The sequence below is a fragment of the Netta rufina genome, assembly GCF_964035555.1.
Source record: "Netta rufina genome assembly, chromosome: 4".
Taxonomy (NCBI): domain Eukaryota; kingdom Metazoa; phylum Chordata; class Aves; order Anseriformes; family Anatidae; genus Netta; species Netta rufina.
In genome coordinates, this window is record NC_140127.1 from 15,125,557 (window position 1) to 15,146,653 (window position 21,097).

The 21,097-nt window shown below is 39.4% G+C and overlaps 1 protein-coding gene across 1 annotated transcript in view; it reads right to left on the minus strand.

Moving 5' to 3' along the window:
* The window catches only part of UBA6 (ubiquitin like modifier activating enzyme 6), a 31,969-nt gene extending 15,141 nt beyond the window's left edge, over positions 1-16,828 (minus strand). The window contains exons 1-18 of the mRNA XM_084286622.1: positions 16,775-16,828; positions 16,393-16,504; positions 14,071-14,143; positions 12,507-12,601; positions 11,664-11,692; positions 10,440-10,534; positions 9,805-9,916; positions 8,717-8,797; positions 7,999-8,121; positions 6,782-6,905; positions 5,397-5,500; positions 4,531-4,593; positions 3,435-3,511; positions 2,732-2,798; positions 2,179-2,322; positions 1,451-1,518; positions 1,114-1,192; positions 325-405 (exon numbers count right to left, since the gene is read on the minus strand). Of these exons, the coding sequence (XP_084142748.1) occupies positions 325-405; positions 1,114-1,192; positions 1,451-1,518; positions 2,179-2,322; positions 2,732-2,798; positions 3,435-3,511; positions 4,531-4,593; positions 5,397-5,500; positions 6,782-6,905; positions 7,999-8,121; positions 8,717-8,797; positions 9,805-9,916; positions 10,440-10,534; positions 11,664-11,692; positions 12,507-12,601; positions 14,071-14,111 (1,383 nt within the window). The 5' untranslated portion in view covers positions 14,112-14,143; positions 16,393-16,504; positions 16,775-16,828. The remainder of the gene's footprint in view (positions 1-324; positions 406-1,113; positions 1,193-1,450; positions 1,519-2,178; positions 2,323-2,731; positions 2,799-3,434; positions 3,512-4,530; positions 4,594-5,396; positions 5,501-6,781; positions 6,906-7,998; positions 8,122-8,716; positions 8,798-9,804; positions 9,917-10,439; positions 10,535-11,663; positions 11,693-12,506; positions 12,602-14,070; positions 14,144-16,392; positions 16,505-16,774) is intronic.
* Between the last annotated feature and the right edge of the window lie 4,269 nt (positions 16,829-21,097).

Consider the following 21,097-nt stretch of genomic DNA (forward strand, 5'->3'; position numbering starts at 1 on the left):
ACTAAGCAATATTCTTGAAGAAACCTGTACAGAAATGTGTTAAAATAAAAAATAATCCTCTTGTCATTCACTATGGCTAACAGCTATGCCTATGTTCATACTGGTTGATTAAATTTTGTTTTAAAATTGAAATATAGCAACTCCACTCCAAGTGTTCTGCCTCTAACTGCATACTACTTCCACTTCATATAAAAACTATTTGCCCCTAGGCCCAGAGATCAACCTGAACAAAGGCTTTGGGTTTTTACTACTTTCAATGTAGTTTAAGTATTTAACTATTCCTTGCTACATTACTTTCTCAAAAGCAAAGTGGACGTGACTTACCAACCCTTTATCTTGCCCAGTACCAACACCAAGAAGTGCAAAGTTTTTTAGCATTTCACAGCCTATTGCTCCACAGCCAACCTAAAGAAAATGACATTTTTAGGACTGTAAACTTCTGTAAACTGTCCCTGGGGAAGATTGAGAAATTGATTATTCCCCTTTACTGAGCAGCCATTAGACCACATTTGGAATACAGCGTCCAGTTTGGGACCCTCCAATAACAATAAAAGGTGATGAAAAGCTTGGGCAAGTCCAAGTAGGGGGCTGGATCACCTGTCCTATTCAGATTACAGTGGATCCATACTTCCTCAAGATGGAGGAGAGAAAGTTCAAGGTGGACCTAACAGCAGAATTCTGATTCCTAAGAGGTTACTGCCAAGGCAAAGCCAAGTTCTTTATGGAGGTGCACAGCGGAAGGATGAGAGATAATGATCAAAAATTGAGACAGAGAAGGTTCTGTCTTGGCATAGGCAAACATTTTATTCTGTAAGACTAAACAGGCATTGGAACTGGTTGTCCAGAGACGTATAACCTTTGTCCTTAGTAATTTTCAAGATCCAAGTGGATTCCTAGATATAAAGCTAGCTCCAGAATTCAAGCACTGCACAGGACACCACGTACCATGCAGCTTAGGACTTATCTATTATATGGATGTCTATGCCAATATGCAGTGACACACGTAATCAGGCCTAATTTATCATTATTATTTTTTAAAATAGTTGAGACAAGTGGCATTAGCTGTACTAGCAGAGTATTTGCAAGAAGCCTAACAGTTTCAGTCATACTCACCAAAAAAACATTCAAATTATGCAGTTTCTGGCATAGAGGGTCTCCAATACAAGCCCTCAAGGCATCATACCTATCTCCCCTACAGAGGGGCAGGAAAAAAAACACAGGAGAGTATCAAGCTGACATTTATCATGCTAGTGTCATTGTTGCCAAACTGCACTTTGATGCAAATTAAGAAAATCAGACTGAGCCCCTGAAAATCCCTATCCCTCCCACGCTCAAACAGGACACACATTCTTAAACCTAAACCAGTCCTCCTCCAGAAGGCTACAATGAACTCCTGATTGAGACTCAGATATGAAAAGTACTTAAAACAGCAGATTGTGTTTATATTTACCGTGGAAGAAATTCTTCAGAGCCCATCTTTTCCAGAGGTGTAACAATGTCTAACATATCTATGTACAACTGTAAAAAACAAGTAAAAATAAATTAAAAACTGAAAGAAATCACATTTAGCGTAAAAAAAAAAAGTAAATATTTTCTATGCACAGAGTTGAGAAATATGTAAGTCCAGAACTTTTATTGTCAATGTAAGACTATACAGCATTCGGTTCATTACAGTTCACTACACAATTTTAGGGGACAGGAAAAACATGCCTGGACACAGAGGAAAGCTCACCAAAATCTGAGACAACCTTTTGACTTGTGATGATTTTAACCAGAGGGCTGTGATTCTCTAAATTGGACTGTGACATTTTTAAGCTAACTTTATTCTAACTCTTGTCCTGGGGGTCCTGAAAGTACAGCAGCTTCAGCAGGCTTCTGGACCATAACACACCTCTGCAGCCCTGCACTGACAGGCCAACACTTGCCTTGCTTATAGAAAAAACAATATGATTTCTGAATCCCAAATATAAAAGTTTTGGTTAAAACTGCTGCACTTTCATTGTATTAAAAAAAAAAAAAAAAAAAAAACTTTTTTTTTTTCCCTAAGTTCAGAATCAAATCCTTTTTTTTCTCCTGTTAGAAGGTTGTTCGAGCTCCTTTGATCATACAGCATTCACACGCAACCATACATTGATTACATCACTGTCAAATAAAGCTAAAGAAGCAAAAAAGCCTTACCCATTGCTGTAATGGAGAAAATTTTCCTGTTACTGCTTTCAGGACTTCCTGACTAGCAACACCACCCACTGCTGCAGCCAGAGGGGCTAGAAATCCCTGAGCCGTTCTGGACAGCCACTTCACTATATCTTCATTTACCTGAGGCTGAAAAACAGGACATGGTAACAACAGATTTATCCCATCAACTGAGCAAGCCAGCACTTTACAGCACCATAGACTATTTTTTGATCTATAGTAAAAGAAATTACTTTACTCTGCCTAGAAAAATGATTTCTAGCTAGGGCAGATGTACTACATACCCTGAACATCTAACGAGCAGTGACCTAGAAACTGGATTCACATAGACACATGGATTTAACATTTGTGTGAGGCAACCATTTGATTGAACCAGTGTTGATACACCACTGTATCACCTTGTGTGGCCTTCATAAAGTCAGCAAATCCATCGCTGGATACAAAGACCAGAAGAAGGGCCAAAAACCAAAGCACAACCTTTAGGCAACTAAATGAGTGCATCAGAAATTACTCACAATGACACTGATTTGTTACTCACTTTGTTTTCCAGTGTTTTGCTTACAGACATGGCTATTTTCAGCATTTCCTCAGCATCTTGAAGGCATCTAGACACCAGGGTAGAAACAATAACGATCACTTAAACATTCTAGAGTCCTAAAAACATAATGAAGAATGAGCCATTTGCTACAGTAGGAAGAGTTTGGAAATTTGTATTGGTTTTAATATTGATCATTAAAAAGCAGTTTAAATGTCAAGGTTGGCTCAAGAATAAGAGTCTCAGTGTAGAAGTCTATATGCAAGTCAGCTGCTGAGACTTACACTTTTTAAGTAGCTTTGTCTAATTTGCGTCAAAATTATGCACATAAAGAGCTTCAACTGAAAAAAAGTTATGGATAAAAACAAAGCCTTCAGATATTTGAATCCATACGCTGCAGGATAACTCAGGAATCACCAAAACAACTTTTCCAGTTTAACATTTAAACGTGAAAAAACTGGAACAGAGCAGGACTGCTTTCAGAAGGAAGCAGCTGGATTTTCTGTCTACCTAGGCCCAGAAAGTGCTATTGCTACACCAGAAACACCTTGTTAAAAACCCAGACAGGTACCATTTTGCATCTAGATTTCAGCTTTCCCTTTCTATGTCATCTCTTAAGTACTAGACAGACAAGGAATGCTGCTGCACATCAAGCCAGAGGAGAGATCTGATTCAAGACTTAGCAAACACAAGACTGCTGCATTACCCAATGTTTGGCATGCGACCAAAGTTCTCCTGGAAGTGGTTCAAGGCAAGCATGGCAATATGGATCTGCAAAGGTGCCTGTTAAGACAAGAATACACATTGATGAGTTACATACTCAAACTGGAGGAGACAAAAGCAACTGTTTATTTGAACAGTTCTACATTTTCACTTCCTTGTCTCTTAACTGTACAGCTCCAAAAAAAGTTTTTGAGTAGCATTAAAAAGTCAACTTGAGGTATCTTCTGCTAGCAATCTCACAAAATGGGTTCAATAAATATTGCTCAGGAGTAACGCAATAAATACCCTTCACGCACATTCAGCACCCACTTCGACCAAGTTCAACTAAAGATTCCACCAAAAGAATTTAGCACTGAAATTGGAAAACAATGTAATCTTCTTTTAACTAGACATTAGAATGTACTGCATTCTGCCAAACCTCAATATCAAAGCCCAACAGTAATGGTTAACAGTAGAAAATCTGAACAGACAAGCTAGACCTTACATTATTAGACAAACAAACAAACAAAAAAAACCACTAGATCAACCTTTTTTTGGTGTAAGATTTTAACGTGGACTAACAAGGACTTACATTCCTTGAATATGAATAATACTTCAATAAAATTGTGTTAAAGGCAAATATGGGTAGTTTTCTTTTGGATTTTAAATACTTTTGAAACTTTTTTTTCCAATGAAAAAATATATTCTCACACTTAACTGCAGTTTCCTACCAACCTATGAGTATTTTTTTAGATTGGTTTGACTTGGACTCCAGCATATTTTTTTAATCAACCAAAGATCATTGATAAAGAAAAATCATTCTCTCTTGCAAAATTAATACTCCCATGCATTAAAGAGTTATGAAAACCCAAGACTTTAAGCAGCAGATTTATGGAGAAGTGGGTAACAAATTTCTACAGGGATCTAAACCGTAACGTACATTCTATGTGACCACACAAACTGATATCCTACTCTCATTTCATAATTTAAGTTCTCATTTTAACTACTGCAGAAGAGTTAAAAATGAACGTTGTTGTACATATAAAGCTTCAGATTACACTCTTCGTTTTAGAGTTAAAATATTTCCATATATTAATTACCTCAGGCTTGCTAAAGTCTGCAACTAGGCATAATGGATTTGTTATCTGCTTCTCCAACCGTTCCTGGAAAAAAAGAATGCATGAAAATAACAGTTACTGAAAGGGTCACTGCTCTTCCTGAAGAGACTAAGAACTGAATATCCTTTTTCACTAGCATTTCTATTGCTGTCTTCATTACTAATACCCAGAAAGATGCATAATACAATAACGTGCTGAAAATTTTATAAGTCAAAAGTGTCACAGAGATGTTTTACATTGCAGTGGCAAGATTCATTTCCAAAACTGCTCTGTTGTCATCTACCAAAGATTTTACCACTTGCAGCGTACTTGTAAAAACTTCACAATCCAGCAAGAAACGGGAAGGCACTGGTTTGAAGAGACAAGACACAGCTCATATGCTGAGCTGGGCATTTTCATACCACCAGCAGCTGATCCTTACTTCCAGCTTTTTACCAGGATGTTTAAAGGCAGTCAAGATTTATTTGTTGTGGGTTCAAAATGGATCACGGCACCATGTGCCTTGCAATCCCTCTCATACAAACTCATCCACTCTTCCTTGTTCTCAGAAGGCTGCCAAAAAACACATATTCATAGACTTTCATGGACTCACCAGCAGTACAGGGATAGATTGCCCCTAATTTACTTTTTTTTTTTTTTTTTTTTTTTTTTTACCTCCTCTACACTGGCCAGTAACTTTGAATTCAAAGTATTTCCTATTCTTTGTGTTTTATTAATAAGCAACACTATCCTTACCCAGTAAGTGTAAACCTGTATCATGGTTAACCAAAACATGTACCTCCTGAACTCTGCTTTCAGTGCTTAGACTGTTATCACTGAGGAACCTGGTTGTGCCAAGGCACACTTACAAAATAAAACATCTTGGGGGTCTTCACTTGGACAGCTATGCCACCATGCAAGTAAGGCTCCATTTCTGACGTATCACCAATGCTGAATGAGTAAGGTGACACCACTGAAAAGAAGAAAGAATAAACACTGTGACAATGCATGCTACAGTTCTACAAACAATAAAGAGTTTTTTTTTTTTTCCCCCCAGTGTTTTTTATGCTCTAATGTTTTAGCATGCAACCTTGCTTTGAAGCCATGAACACAATTGATCCTCCTAACTAATGGGATTGTCCCTCTCTGCAAGGTTCTGGGCCAAAGTATTACACTCACATGATCTGTGATGAAATGAGCTTTTTAGAGTAGCAGCAGATTTATCAGGAATTCTGATGACCACAGCTCTGTAACAACAGTGAAATCACTCTCGGTTTTATTTGGACTGTGCACAGCAGTGTCCAATATAGCAGTCAGAGCAGGATTTTAGCCCAGCAACTAGAACCACAAGCAATCAAGAAAAATGCTCCAACTGCCAAGCAAAGCAATCTTTCCTCTTGTACCACCTGGAGCATCACTCAGATAAAGGAAGACAGCATACAACTGTTTTGATAACTCGGGGCATGAAAGTTGAAACCAAAAGCTAGGCCATGATTAGAAGGAAGGAATAGCATCAGAACTAGCTAAACAAATGAGTCCAGAGAAAACAGACTCAACCACCTTTCAAGGGTAGTTTTTAATCTCAGACCACAAACAACTGAAAAAACAACTAACTAAACTAAACTAACTGTACTAACTAACTAAACTAACTGTACTAAAAAACAACTGAACAACTCCACAACTCCTAACACCCATTCTCCCTCCTTCACAATTAGATGATCCCCCATCATCCAAAATGAACTGAGTAGTAGGCCTTGAGACCTACACAATGAAGATGAAAGCCAGTTAAATGGCAGTTCATGAGAAATATATTCAAAAGCATGCTTGGAAACTGAGTAATGTCAATGCATCCCAATACACTTACATTATCACCCAAGAAACTACCATGTGTACAGTGACATACACAGTGGTGTTAATTTAGTCCAAAACAGGTTTTACAGGACCTTAAAAAAAAAAAAACAAAAAACCCACAACCCCAAAAAATCAAAACAGTTTTGTCAGTCACTTCAGAGATTGCCAACTAGTTTCTACTAGCTGGTAGTTTCTACTACTTCTTAAGGAACAAGATGAGTTTAGAAAAGCTTCACTAAATGGAAATGAAACAACACTAGAAAGACCTCCATGCCAGATGGCAATTTTTCATGTGATCTCTGTACAACCCAGCATTCTTCTGGTTACAATAACTAACAGTACAGTGGACTAAAAAAGGTCAAAAAAAAATAAATATATTGCAAATGAGTAAGAAACAATTTACCCGTTATTTGGTGTGTGGATCCATTTAAACAAGACATTCCGTTAACTTCACGAAAGGTTAAGAACTGTCCTGTTTCAAGCCTGTGTGGATGATTTTCAAGGCAAGTGACAATGCCAGGATTTGACTGAAAGCAAAAAATGGCAAAGTTAGGAAGGAGAAAGGAGTCTTGTATAAAAGGGTCATGCTTTAGACAAAAAGCTTTTTGTCTATTGAAGCCGCAGCTAACGCTTCGAGTGCCTCATTTCTGCCATAACAAGGGATTTATCCAAAATAATATTTCCACTTCAGAGAGTGGAAGCAAGGTACAATTAAACTCTAGTATCAGATTATCAATTAAGAAAGAATTTTAAAAAATATATATATTCCTTGCCCTGGCACGTACTCAGGACAAGATGTGAAACAACTGCATATGGCTTATATAATTAATGAGGATCAAATCATTCATTCCACTTTAAAGATACCAAAGAATTGGCTACCCAAATCATTGTGTCATGAGTTTTAATTCAGACCAAATACAATTTGTTATACGACCCCTTCTAGCTTGATTATTGTTACATCTAGAGTGGAGATATGACAAAAGACTTGCTACTGAATGAATAAGGTTCTTGTCTGGACTTCCAAACAGAGTTGAGAGGAGCCAAAATTGTTTACATTTACAAAATAGAAGATCAGATAGATATACTCTCCAATATTCTCCACTGAAAGTATTATTCATAACATCCTTTTCTTGCTGCCTTTGCTTTGGGAGGTTAAAACAATCAACTCTTAAGTTTCTTCTCAAAGCAGGCTCTCGATCATTCTGGTGGTTGTCCTCTATATGTGACGTAGTTTCTCATAAAAAGGGCTAGTTTCATGACTATTCTAGTCATGACTATTTTGGTCATGAAACTTGAAGACTTAACCTATTCCCATAACAAGGCTATATCTCCTCTACACACTTCAACTCTTCCTTTCACTCAACAAGAAAAAAAGCCTCAATGTTATTACGTTAAATTTTAAGCAATGACAAGGGACATCTGCATGCTCTCTGGTTTTTAGCACTCATCACTGACTGTTTTTGGAGTAGACACTACAATCAAGGAGCTTGATTTGCCTCTGCTATGCAGTTTTCAACTGCTTACCAGGCTGATAACTTGAAATGCTCTGCTTGGTCATTTAGACAATAATGAGTCATAACAAAGCAAAGTTATACCAGCACAATAGCTTCTATCCCTTACTTGTGTAATATTTGAAATGAAGATTTCCTTTGGTTCCTCTCCTGTTGTATCCAGCACTTCAAATTCATCACCAAAGTCACAAAACAGACGTGAACATATTCCATACACATCTGCACTGATGAACTACAAGACAAAGTAAAAGTTTTAAGTATCCCTAAAACAGCATATACCAAAGAAATGAACTCTCAACATCCAACCTTGTCCAAGGCTAGCAGGTGTAACTTCTGCTCTGGTGGAAACCTGAGACATACACCCAAGTCACTGACTCTACAGAACAGCATTACCGACCAATTTTGAACTCACACTAGCATTTCAGAACTTCTACGCAAAAACCAGGAGTCACAGCAATAGGCAATGAAGTACTGCCATTTCTACTACTGCTATATTTGGTCTCACCCTGTTCTCTCAGAACAGAGGTTTTGAGCTAACATTGAAAAATATTTATTTACCAGCAGATTCCCTCCTCCCTCCCCCCCCCCAAAAAAAAAACAAAACAAAACAAAAAAAACAAGCTATGGTTACCCATGTAACATCAGACACACGCACAGAAAAGAACGGCAGCAGCATATTCCCAAAAACTCATTCTGCTCTGTCATTGTGGTACCTGCATAAAACTATATACACCTCATAATCCACTTTCTCAGTTTCTGGATAGAACACGCTGGAGGTGCAGAATGCTTGCTGTATGGATTAATTGTGTGTTTAAGGTTGTTGTTACCTTGATGGGTGGCTGCTGAGCATGACAGAAGTCATTAATCTTCTTCTGCAGTGAAAGGCTTACTTCAGTCAATATGACACACTGTGAACAGGAACACAAATAAAACTGAGACCCTGAAAGCAATCAACATTTTCAGGGTATGGAAAAGGTAGTAGTAACAGGAAGTTACTTTGGCACCCTGAATGTTCAAAATTCCTTTCCCTACTACTCCCAACATAACAGAGAAAGCAGTCTCAAGTCAGTTTTCTCATCAGGTAGGTTACTGCTCCACAAGTTCTTGAAGCAAGATGAGCAGGACCAGGAACGGCAAATTCTCACTTTTTATCACAACTTTGAAACTCAAAACCTAATTACAATACTCAATAAAACACCTACAGGTAATTTCTGAGAACGGGGCTCTTGAATTTCAAGATTAAAGTTAGCAAAACAAACAAATAGTAGTGACCAGTGCATACCAGGAGGTCTGCACAAGATTCAAGTACTGGTGTTCATTAAGTTGCAGACATAACACAGTTTCTGCAAGCATTCTTTTCAAATTCAGGTTAATATTGGGTTGCAAAGCTTACGCAGCGTGTCCCAATTCAGTTATATCTCTGTAGCTGGGGCATTTGGAAATCTGGTTGAGCTGCCAACTCATCCCAAGCCGTGCACACAGGCAGAAGACAGCTGACTGAACAACTGAAAAAACCTTCCTTCCACTACATTTCACTGGATATACAGATACATACATAAATGACCTAATTAAACAGCCTGAATTTCTATTGCACGGAATACAATGCACAAAATACATGTAGGACACTGTGCAATATGACTGTTAAGAAGTCAGTTTTATCTTGCAAATAAGAAAACTATTGTACAGTAATCTCAATTAGCTATTTGTTATCGTAGTAAATTCCATAAGCAACAAAGTGAATTGATAGGAACAGTTTTAGCCTTGAAAATACGAGCGTGACCATTTCATTCATCCAAAGACACATTTCTTTCTTTCCATCATTTCAAGATACACTTTAAAGTTTGCTTTCATTTTATTTACTTATATTAAAAGCTCTGAGCAAAATACTGTGACATTTAAATTCAGAGTGACATACCTGGTACTGCTTTAGGAAAGACAGATCTGTGGTTTCCTCCAATGGCACAGTTGACGCTGCTACGTGGACATACGGATTAAGTTCAGCAATACGATGAAGTGTGGCCTCAGCCCTGAAACAACAATTTTCAATTTTTTTTTTTTTAATGCATTTACAAAATTGTATTTTCTAAACTGAATTTCATACTACAAACATCCTACAGGAGTCCTGTAGAAAGTATCCTGGTGACAATCAGCAGCTAACTTCTTCACACTTAAATTCCTAGCAGGTCTGAGGAAAACAGCTCTGTCCAAAAGACAGTGAGACATTCTAGTCTTGCAAAGGTGGCTGAGAAAGTCTGAGAAAGAAATGCACTCTGGCCCTCATTACTAAGTTAATGTTACAAGCTCCCAGCTGGACGAAGTGAGATATTTGACTTATTTTGATTATTTGACTCAGGATTCCAGCCCCAACCTAGACTTCTCACGATACCTACCTCATCATTGCACTCAAAACCAGAAACTCCAATGGTAGGGGGTTAACTAGTACCTGACATTATTAACAGCTCTTAGACACTGAACTCCTATTTTTGCCACTGATCAGACTGTTGGTCCTAGTCAAGTTCAGTCCTCCCTCACCCCAAAGACTTCACCAACCTGTTCCTTTGACTAAGTATGTCATCTTCGTGGATGAAGAAATTGATCCCTAAATCCCATTTTGTGCATTGCTTGGTGTCATGAACTGTAAGAGCCTAAGAAAGAGAAAAAGCATTTACTGGAAGAAGGATACATGGTTTTAGCACCCAAAATGATGGATTAATCCCCATAAAAAAGCTGGTGGACTAGCATTGCAGAAGACCTAGTTGTACCATATATAGGAATGAACTCCTCCATCCTCTTTGCCAAAGCCCTTACTGTTTGAGAGAGAGGAGTGCATCTGAAAGATGCATTACATTAAATGTTTTCCTTGCAGCTTGCAATGATGAGAGTATGTAAATACCGAGGATGATTTTTGCCACACTGCAATTAAAGCACAACTGCCATCTGTAACTGAACAATCTCCCAAAATTATAAATAGGCAGATTTTTGAGTGTGATTGGAAGAAACAGCCTTAAAAGGCTTCTCTAATAACATTAATTCCAGCAGTACAAAAGCAGTTGTCAGATTAAAACACCCAACCATTTTAAATTCTATATAAGTGGATTCTGGCAGGTGACAGACCAGGATAACATTTTGAACAGATTGGCTTTTCAGTTTATATCACTCCATTTATGAGTGGTGACTTTGTCAATGAATTTTTTGAAAAAAGTCTGATGAGCAGCTGGATGAAATATTACATGAGGTATTTCATGGAATCATAGAACGGCTTAGGTTGGAAGGAACCTTAATGATAATCCAGTTCCAACTCCCCTGCCATGGGCAGGGAGGCCACCCACTAGATCAGGTTACCCAGGGCCTCATCCAGCCTGGTCTTGAACACCTCCAGGGATGGGGCATCCGCAGCCTCTCTGGGCAACCTGTGCCAGGGCCTCACCACCCTGAGAGAAGGATTTCTTCCTAACATCTAATCTAGGTCTCCCCTCTTTTAGTTTAAAACAATTCCCCCTTATCCTGTCATTATCTACCTGAGCAAAATTTTTCAGAATGCTTCTACTAAGAATCCCAAAAGGTACAAAAATTCAGATTTCATGCTAAAGCAAGACCCATACCCTACTACTAGAACATGCAGACAATTAAAGTTTTTGCTCTCAAGTCCTCAAATTTTTTGCAATCCTCCCAGAGAAAGACAGTTTCAGAAACTTAAGATTAGCTAGCTAGTGGCATTGCCCCTTTTCCTCCCACTCACCTAAGAATACCCAACAACAGAACTGTTTTACGTACCTTTACCCCAGCCAGAATGATATTTTTGGCTGAAAAAAAAGAAACACACAGAGAGAGGGAGTGTTGCAGATTTTTTGCAAAGCTCTAAGTGAAAAGTTATGTGGGTGGACAATAACAATATGTCACTTCTAAGAACTTCACAGCTTAAGGGTTTGTTTTCTTTTATGTTTGGTTTAAGTACTCTTCTACCATTGAAAGCACCACTGAAAGCAGAATAACATGAGCAAGGTTAAAAGGGCTCTCTACGTTTGTTCATCCCACAAGTGCAATTACAGAAACACTAATGACAATAAACAGCAGAACTTTATAGATCAGTTCTGGCATCTGGTGCAAAGTCCCATCAAAGCCAACTGAAAGGGTAATACCCCAGGTACAGACAAGACTAGTCTTGGCTAGTTCTTAAAGAGTAAAGGAAATGGTTATTGGGGTCTCTTGCACTGGGACAATTATGCATTTTTCACCAAATTGCATCTGTTCCCCTACACCTAATAATTCAGTCTATGGCTATTCCTGTATTAGCTTCATTGACACTGAAGCCTAAAGGAATAACTTGGGATTATCCAACCTCAACCTTCACCCAAGACACAAGATACTGCATAAAGCTATCTGCTTAATGGAAGCATGTTTTAAAATAATATTTAAAACTTTGTTCTATTAAGAAGATAATTAGACAGAAGCCCGGGATCCTTCCAGCAACTATGTCACTTACACGTCATGAACATATATAATCACTCAGATACTGCAGATGTGCTTATTACATCCAAAATAAGCTTTAGAAGTAATCTAAACGGTATGTTTACAAATACTTGCTTCTGCTTATACATAAATGTTGTCTAAACTTACCAATCTCCACACCAAGACCACCTATACCGCTCAGGAACACGTGGGACTGAGCCATCTTCTGCATTGCTGTGTCTCCAAGAACATATCTCTGGCGACTATATCAAAGATAAATTCAAACAAAAACAAGATACAAATAAAATCAAGAGTCACTTCAAATATTTTCACTTTTAAGTAGCTATTCCTTTCCTGCTATCATCCCAGTCAGCATCTAACATGCAATAGTTCTGCAGATGAATATGTCACTAGTGACACACGCGCAGCTATATTTACCAGTCCTCCATTCACCAAGCAACTGAGGATGTAACATACACGGATCTGACCTGTAGAGTCCTTTAGGAAATAAATGCATATCAAATGCAATACTTTCACCAACAATTGAAATAGTGAAATGCATTTACTACAGTGTTTCTCAATGCTGGGTTTTAGAGAGGAAGAAATATATATTTTAAAGCAGTGCAATTTTTTTCCAGGATAGTATAAAATCACTTTAAAATTAACTCTTGAAGACACAAGCAAACTAAAAAAAAAAAATTCTTTGCTATCAGGAATATTCAAATTGGAGGGTGCAGCAGCTTTTGTAGTGAAATCCTGAGCTCTGAAAGACTCAGAGTTTCCAACCACACAATTAAATTAAAACCATTTTAAGTAAAACTTCCTGATGGACAAGTATGACTTTCCTATGATTTGTGTCAAAAATCCATACAAGTGCTGAATTTGGTGCCTCATTTGTTCAGCATACAGAAGATGTGAATTCATTTATTTTTAATAAAGAAGCTTTTCATGCCACCATGTTTTTCTAGAGATACCATTTGTTCCACTACAGGGTCTTTAAGCTACTGGTGTGCCAAATGACCTCAAGTCACTTCTAGATAACAAATTAAAAAACAAAAATATAAAAAATTAAAATCAAAACTAAGGTCCAGTCCAAACCCAACACCCTGATATCTGGCATATAATAAAAATACTGATGATATACATGCGGACAGAAATAAATGAAATAAATGATATAGTAGGTAAATTACATAGCATAGAACAGGAGGGCAAAAAGACTGTACTGAAAGAAGATGAAGAACAAATAAGAGAGGAATATCTACTTTGTTAAAGAAGTAACAGGCTAGAGTTAGGAAGAAAAAGAATGTATTTCAATCAAGAAAAGTATTAGTTCTGGTTTCCAAAAAGCACTCATTATTGATGCTGTTGAAACTGTGTTCAACATTGTAGTATGTAACTACATTTTTACTAGAAAAACACTAATAGTCAGAAAGTACCTATTAGAATACCAATAAAGGAACAGTTTTACATGAAGATGTGTTAAATCTCCAATCCAACCAGTTCTCACTGCTAACTGTAGTTTAAGAAACTTTGCAGGAAGTGGATTCAGTTTCACATGCTGGACATTTCGCCCCTCCACTTTTAAAGTGAGGGACAGAACAGTTCAGGTAGATACACCCGGACCTAGCAGGCAGCAGATATTGTTTTCAAGTCTTGTCTTTCACATCAATGGGAGTAGATCCAAGCATTGCTGAAGAATCAGGAGTAACACTTTCAAATCAGATATTCTTACCTATACAAAGCATCATCAATTTCCATAGAGTCTGCCGCCATGACCCAATGCGATTTGTTTGCACTAGAATGCACTAGAATACAAACAGAAAGAATGCGGTTACATTGGACGCAATTTCAGTTTGTCCCCTCTCCCTATCACCATTCAATTCTTCAACAGAAGAACTGGAAAACACAGAAAGCAGTGTTATGTAAGAGTTACTTTGAACACTGACAAGTCTGCAGAACAACATGGCATCTCAGTAACTGAAACACACAGAAGCCAGAAGACAACAAACCTCAAACCTTCAACACATGAACTCAAAATACAGAGACACATTCATTTCCTCACTGAGGAGACACAAGACTAATTTCTTGTATTTGCCACAGCTGGATTTAGTAAAAGTAAAATTAAATGTTAACAGCTCCGAGTCACTTAATTTGGTTCTGCTTGTTTGCTGCTTATTCTGAATAGAAGACAGGCGATCCCTGAATGACTAGGAATAGTTATTTATGCTGCACTATTTTTATGTTAATTGAAAAAACTCAGGAAACAAATCACCATTATAGCTAACTGAAGAAATCAATATCCAAAAGTACTTTAAAAATCTATGATGTACAAGCTAGTGGAAAGTACTCAAGATGTAATAACGTTTATTTTTAAATTTACTTTATAAGATGTGAATTAATACAACATTTAACTAAGACATCAAGTCAAACACTTCAGTAGGACTTTAGTATGTGCACAGTTAAGGAGCTCATTAATTAGCAAAGACCTTTTCATTGTGAAGTTACCTGGGGGATAACTAAGCACTAGGATTAGGAAGAAATTCCATCACTGGGCAGGCTGTTCTTTTGTTATGCAGGCTTGGAATTTGTGCTTTCTAGATCTGACAGGAACCACCACCAAATACAGAAGCAAAACAGTCCCCACACTTGACCCAGAACATCAGTTCTCACCACTGCTAGAGAGGTGCACACCTCAGTACAACTCCTACAAGCGGACTTGGAAACGACAAGATTTTGAGACAAAGGCTGACAATCCTTTCTCCTAAGAGATTGCATGTAAAGGCCTAGATATACTAAGAGTATTAAGGAGTTTTCCCTCTGAAATCAAAGATGCACAAATATACTCTGAAACAGCAGTAATACTGCCCACAGGTTAACTCTTACTTCCTGTTCAGATGGCTTTAGTGCATATTGTAACATTTCTGATGTGCAGCACCTCTGCAGCCTGGCACAACCTGAGACTAGAACATTTTGATCTGAAATTTGCCCCCTTCTTTTCTCAGACCATGAGGCAGATAGCACTGCAGGATGGCAGTGAGGGACAGACAGGGTTACACTGGAAAGCAGGCCACAGATCTGAGCAGTTAAGCTGCTCCACAGTGTGGACACTAAATCCCACATGTAAGCCAACAAAGAAAGCAGTCAGCATGCGGCACCTCCATTGTATCTGCACAACCAGCCACTTCAGCACAGCTCCCTTGCCTTTACACAGCAAGCACTGAAAATAACCAAAGTACATCATTTTGGGATCCAGCTCTTAAGGCAAGAAGTAACAGACCTTATCCGATGACAGACTTGAGGCCTGCTCAGGTAAAAGCCTAAATTACATCCTCTGTGTGGGTGACAAGACTGAAAGTCCCCTCAAGACAAACCAGTGCCACCTCATTATGGCCTGCAGCAGCCATCCCTGAGCTGTTCTGCTCCTCCACAGCACAGTGATTTTGGCACTCTCAGGTGGGGAAGCTGACCCACCCTGAGGTAAAACACACACCCACCTTCCTCCCTCACAGCCCCCCGGCTACTCCTGCTGACAGCCACCACGTGTGCTCTCCCCGACAGCCATTTGCGAGTAACGAGGGCGTGCGATGAGCACACCAGAGGTTTGCCACCTGCATCCCAGACCCATTTGAGAAGGGCTTTTCCAATATGCTTACTGACTCCCAACTCTCTTCGTATGGCAGAGCTGCTGCCAGGTATATCATGTGTGGAGAAACATGGTTTGTCAAGGCAAAATAAGACTTCATAGTACTATTATTTAGTGGCCAAAGGACAAAACTTTGTTAACGTATTCCTGCATCCAAGTTGTATTTCGTTTTACCTCACCCCATGTTAAATCTGCCTCAGAGAATGGCACATAATATGGGGGTAGGTCCTTCAAGTTACTATCAGTTGCTCAACATTTATACATTCACTTTCTTTTCTTTTTAGCCTCAGCTGTTTGTGGGACAGCCCAGGGATGAACCTAGAAGCTACGTCTGACAAAGAAGGGCTAAGAGGTCCTGAACACCAAAGGCACGAAGCTGTGGTGTTGGGCTGCTTTCCCCATCCTTCTTACCTCAGAGTTAGCACAGGCTACAGCAGAACCAGTCAATTACTCGCCGTTCAGCAGCCAGGCCTGGGTGCATCCCCCCTCCCCACGGTCTCCAGAGGCAGCTGACGCAGGCTCCCTGTTGGGGCAGCAGAAGGAGAGGGCGCTCAGACCCGCTGCCAGCCGCCCCGCCGGGCACCACGAAGCTAAACCCGCACCTCAGCTCTCCCCGAGGGCTTCAGGCGAAGCCAAGCGGCGTCCAAACAAACTCCAGCCGCCCTCAGCAGCCCCAAACCCGGCCCTCCCCGCGGCCCCAAGCCCGGCGGGCAGCCCCGCCGCTGCCCCTCGCCCCCGGGGAGCGGGGAGCCGGTCCCCGATCCCGGTCCCGGTCCCTGCCGCCCGCTCTCACCGCGGCGGCCTGGCGCTGAGAGCAGGCCCGTGCCCTGCCGGCGGTGTCGGGGAAGAGAAGGCAGGAAAGGGGCGGGTGGGAAGCGGCAGCGACGCCGGTGCCGCGGCTCTTCCCCGCCTGCGCCGACATGAGGGGCCGGGCTACGGCCGCCACCTCCTCCTCCTCCTCCTGCTCCCGCCCCGCCGCGACATGGCGGCCGGCGGTGGGGATGACCCTGAAGCTCTTCACCCGAGAAGTGATGTTGTAGGGGGTGAAATTTGCCCCAAGCGCCCCGGCAGGTGGTTTTGGAGATGGTTTTCTTCCAGCTTCTGGCCGAATTGGTTGATTTTGCAACTCAAAGCTTGTGAAGTCACAGATAAAATCCGTGCGCTCAGCTTTTCTCCTTCTGCAAGCACTGTGTGGTTAAAATAAAATTAAAAGTCCTGTTACACTCAGTTGTTACCGGTTTACACAACAGATTATTTCTAAAACGTGCCCTTGAGGTATCATCTCCACATCAGGCCACACCATGTCCTGCACATCTCAAAAACAGACACTTCTTATTAAATGGGTGCTAGGGAGTGAAATTGTGGCATCCCAAGCACAAATACTAGGTGGCATCTAAAGGCATACAGGAGCATAGATCTGGCACAAAGCGGTCACACGATCAACGCACATCTCACACTGGAACAGTATGGGCTTGTGGAAACTTCCCTTTTTTATGGTGGCATTCAACACGTGCTGATCAAAGCAAGCTGTGGCAATTATCGCTGTCTCCAGAGACTTCTGGCACCAGCAGCTCCGCATCCTCTATACATATTTTCTTTGCAGTCTCCTCCCATTTCCCAAATTTTGGTTAAGATCCCAGTACTATCAGGCAAGTGGAATTTGCAACGTAAGCCCTGCCTTCGCTTGTGCTCTCCCTGACCATTGGGTTAGGTGAGGTGAGCGTGAAATCTGCCTTGATATCTCTGGCACATCTTGGTCAGATAAAATGGGAGGAGATGCAGTATACTGCATAGCCAACAATGGTGGAAAAAGTGTCATTGCATACAGTTTATACAGAATACTCACCTTTTATTTTTAATTTTTTTTTACTCTTTTATTTTATTTTTAGAAAACTGCATTCCATATTACATGAAAAAAAAAGTCTTTTCTCTATCTTTTTTTTTTTTTTTTTTTTTGGGGGGGGGCAGGGGGGAACTTCTAGAGACAAGATCTCCCAAGTTTTGTCCTTTTTGTGCATGCATGTCAGCATCTGCTACATTATTTTAACTATTTTAGCATTTTTATCTCGTATGACTGGAACTAAGAGTCCAAGGGAACTTCCAAGTCTTCATCAGGACTTAAACCACAATCCAACAACGCGTGCAGCTTTTGTACTGAATTATTAACTAAGGCTAAGAGCAGCTGGACAGCATTCATCTTGCAAACAGAGGCTATGGTTTGGCAGGTACTTGCCTACTACATGCCATTTTATTTTATTTTATTTTATTTTATTTTATTTTATTTTATTTTATTTTATTTTATTTTATTTTATTTTATTTTATTTAAATAGAACACATGGAGAAGATGAGGACAAACTTCACAGGTCCACTAGAGGCCACTAGAAGTCTAAAATGCTGGACCCCAAGGCAGGTAAACACTAAAAGCAATACGGGATGAAAAGAACACAATTCATACTAGTAAGGCAATTAATATTTAAGGCTGGTATTTGCTTTCTGTCTTTTTCACATAATACAAAAAAATCAAAATACACAAAAATATAAAATTAATTCTGTTATTTCAATGACTCAAAGAGCAATGCACCTACCTGATGAGCAGAATTATACAGAGTCCCAGCTATAAAGGGTGAAAAAAAGGCAAAGAAAAGTTTAAACTAAGCCAAAAATGTCAGCCTTGGGTTTGCCACTTTGCTGATTTTTCCCTCAGTGATTTTTTACCATTAATTTTGTGGTTTCTTTCCTAGGATCATAGAAGCTTTATCAATCATGCTGTGAAAAAATAAAAAAATCTGCTCCCTACCATCTTCCTGTCCTGGCCGCTGAACACTTAACATACCAGTTACTTCAGTATGCAATCATCTTACAGCGAACCCTGAAAAGCCTTTTGCCTGAATGGAGAAATAGCAACATCCAGTTAATTCTTTCCCAGCAGTTCGGCAGGAATAAAGCAAAGACTAACCATCAAAGAAACTGTAAATGTGGAGATTCTAAGACAAATTTCCAAATAAAGCAAGACAGGTTTTGTTTATCTCTGCAGGCAAAGAAACTGGTTCTCAAAAGCATCAATTATTAGCAGGTATACTAGGGAGCCCTCTAGGCTGATGGTACCAACCCAAAAAACATAAAGGTTTTGTGCTTATTTTCCAAGATTGCAGAATTTGAAACATCTGGAGCCATTTCACTTGTTCCTTTTTGCCCATAATCTCCTTAAAAAATACATATAACCCTAAGAATTTAATTATAAAAAATAAAATAATTTAAAAAATATATATCCCAATTCCAGAGTTGTCATTCCACTAAAATCAGCTATAGCATTTGAGATTGGCAAAAGATACCAAACAAGGCTGTCAGCTTCCTGACTTCCTAAGGCCAATCAGTGGTACATTGCTGTGGTCAGAACAACATTTTTGTACATGAGCCAATTCACACCCCAAATCCCTTTTTGACTTCAGTTCGCATGCGCTATCATAGATGCATTCTGTGTGCAAATATTGAATGCATCTTTAAAGCCGCTGTCTGCAAAAGGAGCTGAAGCTGTCAGCTGTAAATCCACCTGCTTTCACCTGCTGTGAAAATCCCAGACATTAACACTTTAAGTCTCAATTTTTTGATTTCCAGGAATGATTTCACACTCTTAACGAGGACTCCATAATGGTGATTTGGGGGATGTGTTTACTTCTCTATTTATTTAGTAAAGTAGCTGACAAACCTTCATGTCGTTTTCTCCCTAAAAACATATTATTTGACAGCGTTATGGCCAACACAGTTCAGTTTAACACACAAGCCTGTGCAGAAATGACCATAAATCCACATCAGCAGTGTTCCTTTGATGGGTTTCCAAATATCCTGCCACAGGCTATGGCTTGCCCTGGGCTCTTAAAGCAGTGAAATGCTGCCTGGTAAGGCTTTAATGTCCTCTTTTTTCCATGACATGCAGCATAGGAAGGCTTTGCTAGCATGTTTAAAAGACCTCCATCTTCCCCAGTGGGGTGGGCTGAAGGATTTTCTCACTTAAGGCTGCTCTAGTAAGTGACACCTTCCTAGAAACCACATTAACGATGTTCTTATAATCCTGATCCAGATAAACAAAAGTACTAATTACCCAAGCTGATTCCAGGTTGACATGCATGAAAACATTTTCAAAAGCAAGAGCCAGTTTCTCCATGCACATGCATCTCCAACACAGGCTGCAAGTTGCCAGATAAGTATTAATTGGCATACGTAATATCTTTTGGCTCTCAGCTCTTCTAATTTGTTAACAGGAGCAGTAGATATGAAATTGGAGTTTCTTCAAGTTTTACTTACATAAGAAATCCCAGTGACTGCTTGATGTCATTCAGCCAGACCTCCTCATGTGGTTAGGCCTTGTGAAATCAGGTTCTTACTTGCTTCCTATTTGTGCTCCAGGTTGCAAGTTAGTATTGGGCAAGCCTCAACCAACCTGATTTGAATAACCTGGAGTTTGGAAAATGTTTCTGGAAGCCGTAAATCTGTCTGGGTAATCTCAGGAGAATTGGTACATCAGCTGCATAGAAGTTCCTACGGTGGAGTGCCAGGAATGCCATGTTAGAAGGACAAGGTTTTGCAAGGCAACAAGCGCGGTGGTTGATTACAGGAAGAAGGTTCAGGTTCATTTTCAAATTTACATAGCACTAGCCATATTGAGATTCACCTTACAGTATCTTTAGAAAAGTAGATGTCTCACTTTTGTCACTGCAGAAATGTCTGTAAAGATCCCACCACTGTTAAAAACAAAATTCCTAGGTTTGGGAATGAAGAAAAAGAGATGGAGTTTTAGTATAGTTTTATACCAAACTAAATATAAGTCTATTTTGAATCAAATACACATTTTTACCTTGGCTATTATTAAATAAACAAACAAAAAAAGACAAAGAAAGAGCAATTTTTTAAAATACATTTAATGTTATGAAATATATTGCCTTTATATCATTTAAATCCTTGCTAAATCTTAACAATAATAAAAGGTTTTTAAAAATCCTTTTCCTTAATCACACAATATTCTTTTTTATCTACTGCAGAAAACAGAGTCTTCATAAATAAAACACTGACATGGAATATAAGACAAACCCAGGCCAGACAGTTTGCTAAAAGTTTGTGA